Source organism: Myxine glutinosa, chromosome 9 (assembly GCF_964187855.1).
Source record: "Myxine glutinosa chromosome 9, kmMyxGlut1.1, whole genome shotgun sequence".
Lineage (NCBI taxonomy): Eukaryota > Metazoa > Chordata > Myxini > Myxiniformes > Myxinidae > Myxine > Myxine glutinosa.
This window is the reverse complement of record NC_136269.1, coordinates 115,283,374-115,299,662: the sequence shown is the minus strand read 5'-3', so window position 1 is coordinate 115,299,662 and position 16,289 is coordinate 115,283,374. Positions and strand designations below refer to the sequence as shown.

General features: G+C 41.0%; 1 protein-coding gene across 2 annotated transcripts in view; it reads right to left on the bottom strand.

Moving 5' to 3' along the window:
* Positions 1–805: 805 nt before the first annotated feature.
* TASP1 (taspase 1) overlaps positions 806–16,289 on the bottom strand; it is a 94,029-nt gene continuing 78,545 nt past the window's right edge. For both annotated transcript variants that reach the window (XM_068128469.2, XM_068128470.2), the window contains exons 12-13: positions 15,797–15,870; positions 806–1,312 (exon numbers count right to left, since the gene is read on the bottom strand). In XM_068128469.2, the coding sequence (XP_067984570.2) occupies positions 1,220–1,312; positions 15,797–15,870 (167 nt within the window). In that variant the 3' untranslated portion in view covers positions 806–1,219. The remainder of the gene's footprint in view (positions 1,313–15,796; positions 15,871–16,289) is intronic.

The window sequence follows — 16,289 nt, the reverse complement described above, 5'->3', positions numbered from 1 at the left end:
ATGTTATTGTAATGCTATTCATTCATTCATTCATTTTATTTATTTTTTTCTCTTTTTTTGGTTTGTACGCTTCCAATCCCCTATTATGATGTCATTCCCAAATAGTTTTGATCCTTCTTTCTCTTTCTCTTTCTTTCTTTCTTTCTCTCTCTCTCTCTCTCTCTCTCTCTCTCTCTCTCCCTCTCTCTCTCTCTCTCTCTCTCTCTCTCTCTCTCTGTCTCTGTCTCTCTCTGTCTGTCTGTCTGTCTGTCTGTCTGTTTGTCTCTCTCTCTCTCTCTCTCTCTCTCTCTCTCTCTCTCTCTCTCTCTCTCTCTCTCTCTCTCTCTCTCTCTCTCTCTCTCTCTCTCTCTCTCTCTCTACATATTTTAAGTGACGAACTCCAAAATCAGGGTACAAATACAACTTTGTGTGGGGGGTAACAGACTATGTGGCCGCGGCCTCATGCGGAAGTGTGGGGAGGGGGGCATAAATTCTCTATGTAAATTTGTATCATTTCAAAACGGTTGTGGTGGTTGTGGTGGCAGAGGTGATTACAATTTCCTTTTTTACCTGGGCAACACTGAGGTTAAAGCACTCTTCGCATGGGTAAATTTTTCCTCCCCTTTCCCACCCCACCCCACTTCCCTCCCCTCCCAATTCCCCTCTCCCCAGGCAATGCTGGGTACTTCAGCTAGTCCCTTATAAAGGGAATAGAAGGAAAAGAAGAGTTACTTAAGCTTGAAGTCTTGTTTGGGTTATGTACTGCGAACATGATTCTGCCCTTTACTTAGTCATTGCTTAATGGTCAAAAACAAGGATTTCAGTATTAAAGTCACTTCTCAATTTTATTAATGTTCTAATTCAAAATTACAAAAGGTGTAGTTTCAAGTTTGAGGAATGCAGAGATCAATTCCACATATGCAAATACAGTACATTAAAATAAAGAGTAAATGAAAACATTATTGACAATTTTTACAGCGTTTAAAAGTAAAATGTCAGGATCCAGCTGAGAAAATGATACCCAACATTTACCAGAGCTGCCTAGAATACCCAGGACGAGAATCCGGTTTATATCAACAAAGAGGAAACAAACAACGACAAAAATATTTACCGTAAATGCATTATGATGCTTTTGTTCAAGTAACGAAAGTTGGTAAAAACAAAACAAAAAAAAGACGGATTGAATCTACATCCAATGAGAACAAATAGAGCACCAATAATATATGAGGAAAGACGAAGGTCAGGTGCTTTGATTGTAAAGGCGGCAGACTCCACCCTCAATGGCGACAGAACGTCCAGTGGAGACTTCGGGCGGCAGTCGGGAAATAGATGTCTGCGGGACATGGCACCACAGGTTAATGTATGGGAGGAAACGCATCCCGATGCTCGTTTTGTGCAACCGCACAACCCTCGTTATACAACATCAAAAGGAATTAAAGGAACGGAGTGGATTCACATCCGACGGGCAGGAAATCACTACCACTTCAAGGAATGTTATCCCAAATACATCAACGGCTTCCAGCCGGCTAACAAGAGCCATTTTACAAAGCTGGCAATCTTTGATCCACAAACCGATCCGACAAAACACTGGGAAAAGAAACTTTTATAGCTTTCCGGTTACCCAATTTAAAGCCAACGCAAGGAAAGGAAACTTGAAATCACAGAACTTTTTGGAATACCACTACCAGGCAAAATGCTGTCTTTATCGCGAGTATCTTTTCAAAAGCAAAACTTCTTTAAAAACCGGAATAAATTTTGAGATTGCAAAAGATGGCCGCACGCGTTTCATGTGCATTTGGAAAACTCTTTTCATGGTCATTATAGCCATGTGTGCTGAGTGGAATACGGGATGAAACGGCACATGCTTCTGCTTATGAGACAGGCCGATATGATGTAAAATGTTCGCATACTGCTTTGTTTAAAATTGATCCTTGTGTCATTGTGTAAATAAGGAATTAAAACTTCCATGAAGGAGATTATTCATTCAATACAGAGAAATCATTTGCACATCTTCAAAAAAAAAATACTTGGCAATGAATGTGAATCTCAAGAAAAGCTCAAAAAGACACAATTACTTTATAATGCGTCACAACTCGTACTACACGGATTTGTTTCATGTACAGTGCATTCAGAAAGTATTCAGACCCCTTCACTTTTTCACATTTTGTTATGTTGCAGCCTTATGCTGAAATCGTTTAAATTCATTTTTTCCCTCATCAATCTACACTCAATACCCAATAATGACAAAGAGAAAACAGGATTTTAGAAAGTTTTGCAAATTTTTATAAAAAGAAAAAACTGAAATATCATAATGACGCAAGTATTCAGACCCTTTGCTATGACACTTGAAATTTAGCTCATGTGCCTCACATTTCTCTTGATCATCTTTGAGATGTTTCTACACCTTGATTGGAGTCCACCTGTGGTAAATTCAATTGATTGGACGTGATTTGGAAAGGCACAATCCTCTCTATATAAGGTCTCACAACTGACAATGCATATCAGAGCAAAAACCAAGCCATGAGGTCGAAGGAACTGCCTGCAGAGCTCAGAGACAGGATTGTGTCGAGGCACAGATCTGGGGAAGCCTACAAAAAATCTCTGCTGCATTGAAGGTTCCCAAGAGCACAGTGGCCTCCATAATTCTTAAATGGAAGAAGTTTGGAACAACCAAGACTCTTCCTAGAGCTGGCCGCCCAGCCAAACTGGGCAATCGGGGGAGAAGGGCCTTGGTAAGGGGTGACCAAGAACCCGATGGTCACTCTGGCTGAGCTCCAGAGATCCTGTGTGGAGATGGGAGAAACTTCCAGAAGGACAACCATCACTGCAACACTACACCGATCTGGGCTTTATGGCAGTGGCCAGACAGAAGCCTCACCTCAGTGAAAGACACATGAAAGCCCGCTTGGAGTTTGCAAAAAAAGTACCTAAAGGACTCTCAGACTGTGAGAAACAAGATTCTGTGGTCTGATGAAACCAGGATTGAACTGTTTGGCTTCAACTCGAAGCGTCATGTCTGGAGGCAACCAGGCACCACACATCACCTGCCCAATACCATCCCAACGGTGAAGCATGGTGGTGGCAGCATCATGCTGTGGGGGTGTTTTTCAGCAGCAGGGACTGGGGGACTGGTCAGGGTTGAGGGAACAAAACAGAGCAATGTACAAAGATATCCTTAATGAAAATCTGAAACAGAGCTCTCAGGAACTGACTGCGTCGAAGGTTGACCTACCAACAGGACAATGACCCGAAGCACACAGCCAAGGCAATGCAGGAGTGGCTTAGGGACAACTCTGTGAAGGTCCTTGAGTGACCCAGCGAGAGCCCTGACTTGAACCCAATCGAACATCTCTGGAGAAACCTGAAAATGGCTGTCCACCGACGGTGCCCATCCAACCGGACAGAGCTTGAGAGGATCTGCAGAGAATAATGGCAGAAAATCCCCAAATCCAGGTGTGCAATGCCACCAATTCCATAAACCTGGCCGAATTACCGAGAAAATTATGTGTGGCTGACACAGTAGGACAGGATCTTGGAATTTAGCCGGATGTCCACGATAACTCATCGACTCATCATTAAAATATGGTGGGGCCTTCAACGTCCACTAGCAAATGTTGCACAGTCAAATGACCAGCTCAAAGTCCACCATAAAGGAAGACCAACCCATTGATGAAATGCTCTGCCTGCAAAGCATTAGTCTCGTAGTTTATAGTTAGGTCGAGAATCAAACGCACACTAAACGGCTCAAGGGTAAGATTACTACTTTTGCACCATCCTGATGGCAGCATCGTATCAAAGAGGTGTGACAGAAGTATTTGATTGCAAACTATTTATGCTTTCAAATAAGTTGTTCTCATTAAATACGAATGCTTTGTTTTTGACCCGCATCATTTTCTTTGAAGAACCCGAGCTGTGCACCAACATGATGTCCATGGCTGGTCGAGCGGGAAAATCCACACTGCCAATGTAGGTGTCTTTGCCATGGGTGGTTGTTTTGTGGTCTACGTGTGCTTAATTAGTAACACCATGCAATATATCATTGAGGGCCCCATTTACGACAGGGCATTGAGCGAGCGCCTAACCCTTAAGCTCTGGCAAAACATTGTTGTGCGCGCACAGTAAAACACACATCTAAACAGATATTTACAAAGGGAGATACACAGGCATTTAGTTATGCGTGTCTGAACAGCTGATTGGCCTGTGAAACACCACCCATACCTCCAGCATCAAACTGAAGCACTTGCATGGAATCAAAGCACCACGGATCATTGTTGGAGGGGATTAAACGCAATGCTCCTCATCATAGGTTGATCCAGGTCATCTTGCATTATATTCAGCAGCCAACGGAATGATTCCTTTGAAAGATCCAGCCATCCCTCCCTCCTTCCACTCGTCCATCCCTCCTTCCACTCGTCCATCCCTCCTTCCACTCGTCCATCCCTCCTTCCACTCGTCCATCCCTCCTTCCACTCGTCCATCCCTCCTTCCACTCGTCCATCCCTCCTTCCACTCGTCCATCCCTCCTTCCACTCGTCCATCCCTCCTTCCACTCGTCCATCCCTCCTTCCACTCGTCCATACCTCCTTCCACTCGTCCATACCTCCTTCCACTCGTCCATACCTCCTTCCACTCGTCCATACCTCCTTCCACTCGTCCATACCTCCTTCCACTCGTCCATCCCTCCTTCCACTCATCCATCCCTCCTTCCACTCATCCATCCCTCCTTCCACTCATCCATCACTCCTTCCACTCATCCATCACTCCTTCCACTCGTCCATCCCTCCTTCCATTCATCCATCCCCATTTCCACTCATTCATCCATACCTCCAACCATTGATCATGGAAAAGACAATCTATGAAAGTGTACAATCCCTGTATCCAGCTATGGTCCCCACATGTCTGCCACTCTGGGTAATCTGGATTGAAGTGATCGATGATGGTTATTGAAACGTAATTCATGTTTTATGTTTGGGTTGTGTACGACAGAATAAAATTAATTTGTTGCTATCTATTTATTATGTATGCAGATCTGGTGACGTTTTGCCACTCATTCCATACTCTTATAGTTACTCTAAAGTTAACTTAACCTGCAAGGAGGTATGTGAGAGTACAACTGCGGTTCTAACTATACCATTTTTGCCAAATTCTTGTTTCAAGGCCTCACAAATACTAGAACATGATCTTGCTGATGTGTAAAAGTTTGTTATTTAAACGCTTATGATTAGGTTTTGATCGCGCATTAGATAAAGTCTTTGGCGATTCGTGATTAACTTTGAATGGTTGATCATGACATGACTCCAAACAAGTTCATTACTAAACGAGATGGTATTCATATAATATTTAGCCCACACAGTCAACTTGGTGTGAGTAAACTCTTCTGTTTTTGAAAGGTTTTTTTTTTTCTTTGATCCAATATGGCTGCCAGACCACATGGGTGATGACATAATAAATTTACATTCTCTAATATAATTGTTGCATAGATCAAACTCAAGAAATTTCAAACTTATCAGACTAAGCGTTGTTCCTGTTGAATTATGACATCACAATGAAGGTACGGATGACATAATCATGAACATATATTATTCCCCATGGGGAGTACTTGACAACGCACCACATTTCAATTTTTTCCATGGAGCGGTTTCGATGATAGAGAGGTGCAACATGTTTCGAATTTTCCAAGATGGTGCATGTACCAATGTACCATGTGACCTATGACATAATAATTATCATAAAATTCTGCAAGAGGAGGTGCTCCCATGTTGAAAATTTAGTGTCCAACGGTTGCAGAGAATTTTTTTGTTTTCATACTGATTGGATCAAGCATTGTACTTGTCTAATGATGACGTCATCCGTGCCTTCATTATAACATCATCATGAACATATCTTATTCCCCATGGGGAGTACTTGACAATGAGCCATGTTTCATTATATTCCATTGAGTGGTTCGGAGAAATAGAGGTGTGACATTTTTCCAAGATGGCGTCGTAACACGTGACCTATGATGTCATAATTATGAATAAAACAATTATACAGGTGGAGGTGCGCTGTACGCAGAGTAATACAAAATATAATTTACATCCATATGATGCCTAATAAATAAAGATATAAGCATAGATAATAAAGATATACTTGGCCGAGGCTTCAGACTTTGGCACGCTCACGAGAATTCACCGTCAAATAAACTGTTCCAGACCATCATATCTGACGGGCTTTTTACTACTGTGGAAATAAAACATTACACCTTTTTGGGGTGGATTCCACCGGATTGCATATTTACAGATTTTTTTAATGTTTGGTAAAGTATATCATTAACAATCATGAATTGTCCATATTCGGTGGCGTAATGGTTGGAGCGTCCGCTCTAAGTCTGGAAGGTTGGTGGTTTGAACCCTGGCCGAGTCATTCCAAAAAGTAAAAATGGTACGTGCTGTTTCCTCGGTTGACAATCAGCATATAAAAAGGTTATAGCACGGCCAAACAACCATAGGTTGGGTAAGCATAGGGCAGTCTTAAAAAACCACCTTTAGAGGCCATTTTTCCCCACAAAGCGGGGGTTGGCCTTTTTCGGGAACCGTGGTTGTTGTTGTTTTTCGGTCCCCTTTTTGAAGCAATGTTTTACGGCCGGATGCCCTTCCTGACGCCAACCCTTTTTGCCGCCTTTAACGACAAACAGGGAATTACCAGTGAACTGGTACTCAATTAGCCAACCTCGGAAGGATGACAGGCTGAGTCAACCCCCCTGGCGTTAATTCAGCGATCGACCGGGATTCGAACCCAGGATCGTAGGATCCTAAGCCGGCACCCTAGCCGCTAGCCCAACACCAGGGCCCAACACCAACACCAGGGATAGGGCAGTCTTAATGGGCTTAATTGAACTTCCTTGTAAGGGAACTGTTTTACGAGTTACCTAAAAAAGCAAAATCCTGGCAGTTTAGCTGATTAATTCAAGGAAAGATTCTCTATTCTCCAATCAATCTGCACTATTATCCATTTCATTTGCTCCTTTGTGGAGCTCCATAAATGTTGCAACAAGAGTGACTATTTTCTCTTCCATCGGGGGGTTTAATAACATAATATCAAGCTGTCAAAAGTTAAGGATGATCATGTGCCGAGGAGTATGCGTCCTCTCAGAATCTGTTTAATGTGGTTATTTCTTTCTTTGAAGGACTCTCCATAAGAATAAATGTCCCATTTCCATCTTGGTAAATAGTCGCAAAGTCCACCGGTTTGAAAAACGAGGGAATAATTGTGCATTCTCCGATTAAATAAGGTGGGAATAATCATGTATTCACAGATATAATGAGGGAATTGTCGTGCATTTTCCGATTAAATAAGGAGGGAATAATCGTGTATTCTCCAACGAAATAAGGAGGGAATAATTGTGCATTCTCCAATTTAATAAGGAGGGAATAATATTGTATTCGCCGATATAATAAGAAGGGAATACCGGTAATCGTGTATTTTCCAATTTAATAAGGAGGGAATAATCGTGTATTCTCCAATTTAATAAGGAGGGAATAATCGTGTATTCTCCGATTAAATAAGGAGGGAACAAGTACAGATACATTCAAAGTACACCGCCCCCATGCCAAATAATTAAATATCCTACAGCGCGGCATTGCCGGGGCACCTCTGGCGCCCGGCAATACCGCAGTGCAGCTCATAGAGGCTGCATTGGGAAGGAGAGGTGTACGCGAATTGATTGATTAATTGTATAATTAAAATCAATAAAAGATTATCACAAAATATTTTCCTAATCAATTGGCTAATAGCATAACTAAACCACTAGTGCTTCATCCGAAGATATATCTTTTAGAAATTTAATTAAATAAGTCATTAATGAAAATTTTAATAATTAATTGATTAATCAATAAATAATTAATCAATTAATCAAGAAATAATTAATCGATTAAATGATTAATCAATAAATCAAAAAGATCCTTCATAGCCACATCACTTGGTCACTGTCATGTCCAAATATTAGCTTCCCAGCTCAAAAGGTGCCTGAGATATTGGCCAAATGGGAAAGAAAATAAATAAATTATTAATAATGAAAAGAAATAAATAATAATCATTTAAAAATTTAATTATTAATCAATTCGGTCACAGAACACATAAACCACCACCATTTCATCAGAATCTGTAACTGAATTTTTTTTTTGTAGTAATTAATCAAATAATTAAATCATTAATCGATTAATTGATTAATTGATTAATCAATAAATCAAAAATATCCTTGACAGCCACATCACTTGGTCACTCATGTCCAAATATTAGCTTCCGAGCTCAAAAGGTGCCTGAGCTATTGGCCAAATGAGAAAGAAAATAAATAAATGATTAATAATGAAAATAAATAAATAATAATCATTAATAAATTAAATTATTAATCAATTCGGTCATAGAACACATAAACCACCACCATTTCATCAGAATCTGTAACTTAAAAAAAAAAAATTTTTAGTCATTAATCGAATAATTAAATAGTTAATCGATTAATTGATTAATTAATTAATAAATCAAAAATAGCCGTTGCAGCCAAATCACCTGGTCATTGGCATGTCCAACTATCAGCTTCCTAACTTAAAAGGTGCCTGAGTTAATGGTCAGAAGGGAAAGGAAATTTAATTAATTAAGTAAGTATTTAATTAATCGCTAATAATTAAATAACTCCTCCATTAATTGATGAATCAAAAAACAAAAAATACTGTTTTTGACAAAGTACTTGCTCACTATTGTGCCGAAATTTCAGCTTCCTAGCTCAAAGGATGGCTGAGATATCGCCCGGACAACCAAGAAAACAACCAAGAAAACAAACAAACAACCAGAGTGAAAACTGAGTACTCCCTTTCAGCGTGCGTCACTGCCGAGCCCCCTTCGGTGCCCGGCAATGACGTTTTGCAATGCCTGGAGAAGGCATAGGAAAGGAGCGGTGCACAATACTAGTGTATTCTCCACTTTAATAATGAGGGAATAATCGTGTATTCTCCAATTTAATAAGGAGGGAATAATCGTGTATTCTCCAATTTAATAAGGAGGGAATAATCGTGTATTCTCCAATTTAATAAGGAGGGAATAATCGTGCATTCTCCGATTAAATAAGGAGGGAATAATTGTGTATTCTCCAAATTTAATGAGGGAATAATCGTGTATTCTCCGATATAATAATGAGGGAATAATCGTGCATTCTCCCATGAAATAAGGAGGGAATAATTGTGCATTCTCCAATTGAATAAGGAGGGAATAATATTGTATTCGCCGATATAATAAGAAGCGAATAATCGTGTATTCTCCAAATTAATAAGGAGGGAATAATCGTGTATTCTCCGATATAATAATGAGGGAATAATCGTGCATTCTCCCACGAAATAAAGAGGGAATAATTGTGCATTCTCCAATTGAATAAGGAGGGAATAATATTGTATTCGCCGATATAATAAGAAGGGAATAATCGTGTATTTTCCAATTGAATAAGGAGGGAATAATCGTGTATTCTCCAATTTAATAAGGAGGGAATAATCATGTATTCTCCGATATAATAATGAGGGAATAGTCGCGTATTCTCCAATTTAATAAGGTGGAAATAATCGTGTATTCTCCAATTTAAAAGGGAGGGAATAATTGTGTATTCTCCAATTTAATAAGGAGGGAATAATCATGTATTCTCCAATTTAATAAGGATGGGATAATCGTGCATTTTCCGATATAACAAGGAGGGAATAATCATGCATTCTCTGATTTAATAAGGGGGGGAATCATCGTGTATTCTCCAATTTAATAATGAGGGAATGATCGTGCATTCTCTGATTTAATAAGAAGGGCATCATTGTGCATTCTCCGATTCAATCATGAGGAAATCATCGTGCGTTCTTCGATTTAATAAGGAGGGAATCATCGTGCGTTCTTCGATATAATAAGGAGGGAATCGTCATGCGTTCTTCGATATAATAAGGAGGGAATCATCGTGTATTCTCCAATTTAATAAGGAGGGAATAATCGTGCATTCTCCAATTTAATAAGGAGGGAATAATCGTGTATTCTCCAATTTAAAAGGAGGGAATAATCGTGTATTCTCCAATTTAATAAGGAGGGAATAATCGTGCATTCTCTGATTAAATAAGGAGGGAATAATCGTGTATTCTCCAATTTAATAAGGAGGGAATAATCGTGTATTCTCTGATATAATAATGAGGGAATAATCGTGTATTCTCCCATGAAATAAGGAGGGAATAATTGTGCATTCTCCAATTGAATAAGGAGGGAATAATATTGTATTCGTCGATATAATAAGAAGCGAATAATCGTGTATTTTCCAATTGAATAAGGAGGGAATAATCGTGTATTCTCCAATTTAATAAGGAGGGAATAATCATGTATTCTCCGATATAATAATGAGGGAATAGTCGTGTATTCTCCAATTTAATAAGGTGGAAATAATCATGTATTCTCCAATTTAATAAGGATGGGATAATCGTGCATTTTCCGATATAACAAGGAGGGAATAATCATGCATTCTCCGATTTAATAAGGAGGGGAATCATCGTGTATTCTCCAATTTAATGATGAGGGAATGATCGTGCATTCTCTGATTTAATAAGAAGGGCATCATTGTGCATTCTCCGATTCAATCATGAGGAAATCATCGTGCATTCTTCGATTTAATAAGGAGGGAATCATCGTGTGTTCTTCGATATAATAAGGAGGGAATCGTCATGCGTTCTTCGATATAATAAGGGGGGAATCATCGTGTATTCTCCGATTCAATAATGAGAAAAACATCATCATGTGTTCTTCGATTTAATAAGGAGGGAATCATCGTACGTTCTTCGATATAATGAGGGAATTGTCATGCCTTCTTCGATATAATAAGGAGGGAATCATCGTACGTTCTTCGATATAATGAGGGAATTGTCATGCCTTCTTCGATATAATAAGGAGGGAATCATCGTACATTCTTCGATATAATAAGGAGGGAATCATCGTACATTCTCCGATTTAATGAGGAAATCATCGTGGGTTCTTCGATATAATAAGGAGGGAATCATCGTACATTCTCCGATTTTATGAGGAAATCATCGTGCGTTCTTCGATTTAATAAGGAGGGAATCATGGTGCGTTCTTCAATTTAATAAGGAGGGAATCATCATGCATGCTTCGATATAATAAGGAGGGAATCATCATACATTCTCCGATTCAATGAGGAAATCTTGCATTCTTCGATTTAATAAGGAGGGAATCATCGTGCGTTCTTCGATATAATAAGGAGGGAATCATCATGCGTTCTTTGATATAATAAGGAGGGAATCATCGTGCGTTCTTCGATATAATAAGGAGGGAATCATCATGCGTTCTTCGATATAATAAGGAGGGGATCATCATGCGTTCTTCGATATAATGAGGGAATCATCGTGCGTTCTTCGATATAATGAGGGAATCATCATGCGTTCTCCGATTTAATAATGAGGAAATCATCATGCGTTCTTCGATATAATAAGGAGGGAATCATCATGCGTTCGTCGATATTGTTGTGGATATGAGGATTGTATTTTTTTTATTGTGTGTTTTATTAATATTGCTCGATTCTGGACCCTCCTGCCTCCAGTGTTGTGTAAAGGTCAAAGGGCGTCCCATAATTAGTCCATAAAGCATACACGTCAGCCAATCATAGATTTCCCCCTGGTTGATAGTTATATTTTTATTATGTGTATTAGGGTAAGGCCTTGTCTCCCATTAAGATGACACTCCATTGCACCAAGTGAAAGAGTAGATTCCTTTCACTTTCCCCTTTCGTCATTGCCAAGCCTCGATTGCCAATTACATCCCCTCCAAAACCACCATTGAACATGTGCTTGGGTCGGGGGAAAAAAGGCGTGCCCGCCCATCGTCATCAAGGGCGGAGCTAGAGGGCCGTGCCGACCAATCAGGGCCGAGGTGAGCACACCGATGGGCGTGTCCTAAAGGCCGGCGGCTTGATCGCCGGAGGCGCTATAAAAAGCGCGCGCGCAAGGTCCTGCGAGAAAAGATGGGAGATCATCCAGCAGCGATTCTTGTCCAAGGGAGATCATCCAGCAGCGATTCTTGTCCAAAAGAGATCATCCAGCAGCGATTCTTGTCCAAAAGAGATCATCCAGCAGCGATTCTTGTCCAAAAGAGATCATCCAAAAAGATCATCCAGAGAGATCATCCAGGAGAGATCGTCCAGGGAAGCACAAAGCCTGCTATTCGTCGCCTTGCTCGCCAAAGTTGGACCAAGCAAGAGAGTTGGGCAAGAAGCAAGCACGTTGTTCAGTTGGACCAGACGAGTCCTGGCAAAGCACGCGACGTCCCCAGAGCAGCCGCAGCCACAGCAGCAACGACAGCAAAGTGGGGGCCTTGACGGCAGTTTTGAGCGGGGCCGCGAAGGAACGGCGGCTGCCAAACGCGCCGATCGCGCTGCAGTACCGGTGGACCTTCCTGTCCCTCCAGCCATCCACCTCCCGCCAGTCCTATCATCATTCCCCGCGTGAGTCTGTCTTTGTTTGTTCTGTCCCTGGGTATTTAATTAAGCTTGTATAAGGAATTTGCACTGTGTCTCTAATATCTTCTGTATATTATTTTCTTATCTTTCCTTCTCCTTGGTTTTTTTGAGCCTGTAAATAGTAAATAAATTAGATTCGTATTTCCAACCTTTTTGTCTTCTTCTTCTTCACATCCGTGTCGCCTTAGTCTTTTCCCAATTGAATATCTGTGGCGCGATCCGGCCAACGTTCAGGAATCGGGTTAGTCGAGGTAACTGTTAGGGCCGCGGGGCCTCCGCTCGGCAAAACCAACATCTTATCCGCGGTCCGTAACAATATAATAAGGAGGGAATCATCAAAGGAGGGAATCACCATGCGTTCTTCGATATAATAAGGAGGGAATCATCATGCGTTCTTCGATATAATAAGGAGGGAATCATCATGTGTTCTTCGATATAATGAGGGAATCATCATGCGTTCTTCGATATAATAAGTAGGGAATCATCATGCGTTCTTCGATATATTAAGGAGGGAATCATCATGCTTTCTTCGATACAATAAGGAGGGAATCATCATGCGTTCTTCGATATAATAAGGAGGGAATCATCATGCGTTCTTCGATATAATAATGAGGGAATCATCATGCGTTCTTCGATATACTAAGGAGGGAATCATCATGCATTCTTCGATATAATAAGGAGGGAATCATCATGCGTTCTTCGATATAATAAGGAGGGCATCATCATGCTTTCTTCGATATAATAAGGAGGGAATCATCGTGCATTCTCCGATTTAATAAAGAGGGAATCATCGTGTGTTCTCCGGATACAATAAAAAGGGCATCAACATGCATTCTCTGCTTTAAACTCCGACATATATGGAGCAGTTCAAAACAGACCAATGAAAACAAAACAAAAACAAACAAAACAGTCCAACAGACCAATTTTCGCAAAAACAGATCCTTGCAACTACAGATCAATCAGCTTGCTCCCAATAATCAGTAAGGTCATGGAATCAATAATCGCTTCTGACATCAAATCCTTCCTCTTCTCCAATGGCTTGATCTCAGATCATCAATTTGGATTCAGACCAGGTCATTCTACTCTGGACATGCTGCTTCTGCTGTCTTAACAATGGATGGAGGTCCTTAATGCCAAACAGGAAATCAGAGCTGTCTCCTTTGACATATCACGTGCCTACGATACGGTCTGGCACCCCGCTCTGCTCTCCATACTCTCCTCCTATGGTATCCATGGAAATCTCCACGCATGACTTGCGGACTTCCTCTCTAATCGTCGTCAACTTGTGGGCCCTGAATGGATTTCTCTCATCTTCCCTTCCTGTTCAGGTTGGAGTTCGCCAAGGCAGTGTTCTGGGCCCTGTGCTTTTTCTGGTCTTCATCAATGATCTCTCCGACTCTGGAAAATCTTGTCTATCTCTTTGCTGATAACTCCACTCTCTGCCGCTCCATACCTCATCCCTCAGATCGGCAATCTGCAGCATCCTCACTCTCTGCAGACCTGGACAAAATCACAAACTGGTCAAACAACTCGAACAAGTCTTTCAATCCTGACAAATTTCACACTCTCACTATGTCTCTCTGAAAAGATCGTCTGGAAAACCCTCCCATCTACTTTCGGAACAATCCTCTCCAAGAAGTTCTGTCACTCAAGCTTTTGGGTCTCACTATCTGCCATGATCTTTCCTGGGAAAACCACATTTCCAAGCTGGCCTCCAAAGCCAGTCGCCGACTGGGCATCATCCGTCGTGCGAAGTCCTTCCTTGGCATACCTGAGCTCCTCACCACATACAAGGCTTTCAGCGAAGCTCAATGGAATACTGCTCTCCCCTCTGGGCCGGTGCTCCTGCCTCACACCTAGCTCGGCTTCACACTGTTGAAACCAAAGCTTTCAGAATCATTGGAATCTCCTGCGATGAAGCTACCTCCGAGGGCCTTTCACTCACTCACCGGAGGCAGGTTGGTGGGTTTTCTGTCTTCTACCGACTCTTCTCCGGCCTAGCTCCCTCAGCTCTGTCTGTGCTCTGTCCCCAAAATATTCCTTCATGTCGCACAAGATCTGCCTGCAACCCTCTAATGGTTAAACTGCCAAAATGAAGACTGTCTTGCTCACCTTCACTTTCATTCCTCTTTTCTCCCACCTCTGGAACAAACTACCTCACTCTCTTCAATCCCACTCCCCCCTCCAGGTCTTAAAAACAGCTGTTCATCACCATCTCTTATCTTCCCCCATCCAAACCCTTGATCTTTTCTATCCCCATTAATTCACCCCAGATTCACTTTTTTGAAATTCTGACTTCTTTCCTGGAAGTCCTCGCAGTGTCCATGTGTTTTATACCTCTCCCACCCCCCACCCCCTTCCCTTCCCTTCTCCCCCAAAGCTCTCTTCCTCCCACAGATCTCCCGATGTCCCTGCTCTCAAATGTTGTACTTGTGTGCTTCCGTCTCTCTCCCCATCTTGTCTCCCGCTCCCTTTATCTTATGTTTTATGTGTCAGTTTGTCCTTTTGTGATTAATGTTCGCTCTTAGACGAGCCTCGATCTTGAATATTAAAAAAAAAAAGTTCAGGGTATGAAAAATGTTTTACTAGTGAAGTATAAGGATTGGCCTATTGCGCCAACGTTGATCTCAAAGATGCCATCCTACCCCCAATAAAATAAAACGCCTTTCATGACGTCTTTGACCAGGTCTATGTTCTAGCATGACTACAGGTTCAAAAACTCCAACCTCTGAACACTAATCTTTTCACACAAAGTCCTGATCCATTCATTTGTAATACAATTCATTAAAATGGTTCCATGGCCGAATAACTTTTGCAGCAGACATCAACAATATCACTGAATTATTCATCAGAGCAATACTATGAAAACAGTTACAAGGTAAAAATAATTGAAACCTTTCAAGGATTGTTGAAAACCTTCCACATATACATTTATAACCATTTACACAGGTGGGAGCAAGGCTGTGGTGGGGGTCAGGAAAGAAAAACTGCAGCATCAAAGGCACTCTGGATCACAACCTGAAAATTCTTGAAACGACTTCACAGAAGCACATCACAAAATAATAGGAATAGAAATAAAGTCCACGCTTTAACAAATGACATTAAAAAAAGAAAAAACATCTGCTGACTGAAATTCTTCAGCAAGATGAATATTCCATTGCAAGAAAAAAAAACCACGCTAAATGGTCTGGATTTCCAAAACACCTGCAACGTTTATCATAGTCAAAAGTGCAAAACATCACACAGAATCAGAACACCTTCATGCTAAATAAGCCCCCCATCCGCACACCCCCTCACTCCCACCTGCGGTTTGCCATCCTGTGTTGACATATATCCAACACACATGCTGTCTGTTGTATGTGCCCACAGGAACTCCACTGAAAATAAAAAGAGGGAAGAAGGGGAGGAGAAGGAGGTGGGTGAGGGGTGGACAAGGTACAGTAAAATAATAATGAAGTCATGTGACCAGTCAGGTGAATATGCACATGCTGTATATAAACAGCATGAATGAACGGCCGCATGACTTTACTGGTCACTTTACCTTACTTTAGCAGCAAAGCATGAACTCATTAGAAAGGAAATATTTTTTCAAAAGAATAATAATACTTAATATCAGTACTATTTGACTTTGGTATTGATTATTAAAAGTTCACAATTAAAATGCACACAGGTGCACAACATCGAAATGGCAACAACCCAAAACTTAAGAGAATCAAACGAAAAGGAGAATAAAAGGGCACTTGAGAAAAGCTGTTTGGGATTAGGGAAGCAATAAGCAAGCAGCGACAAAAAATAA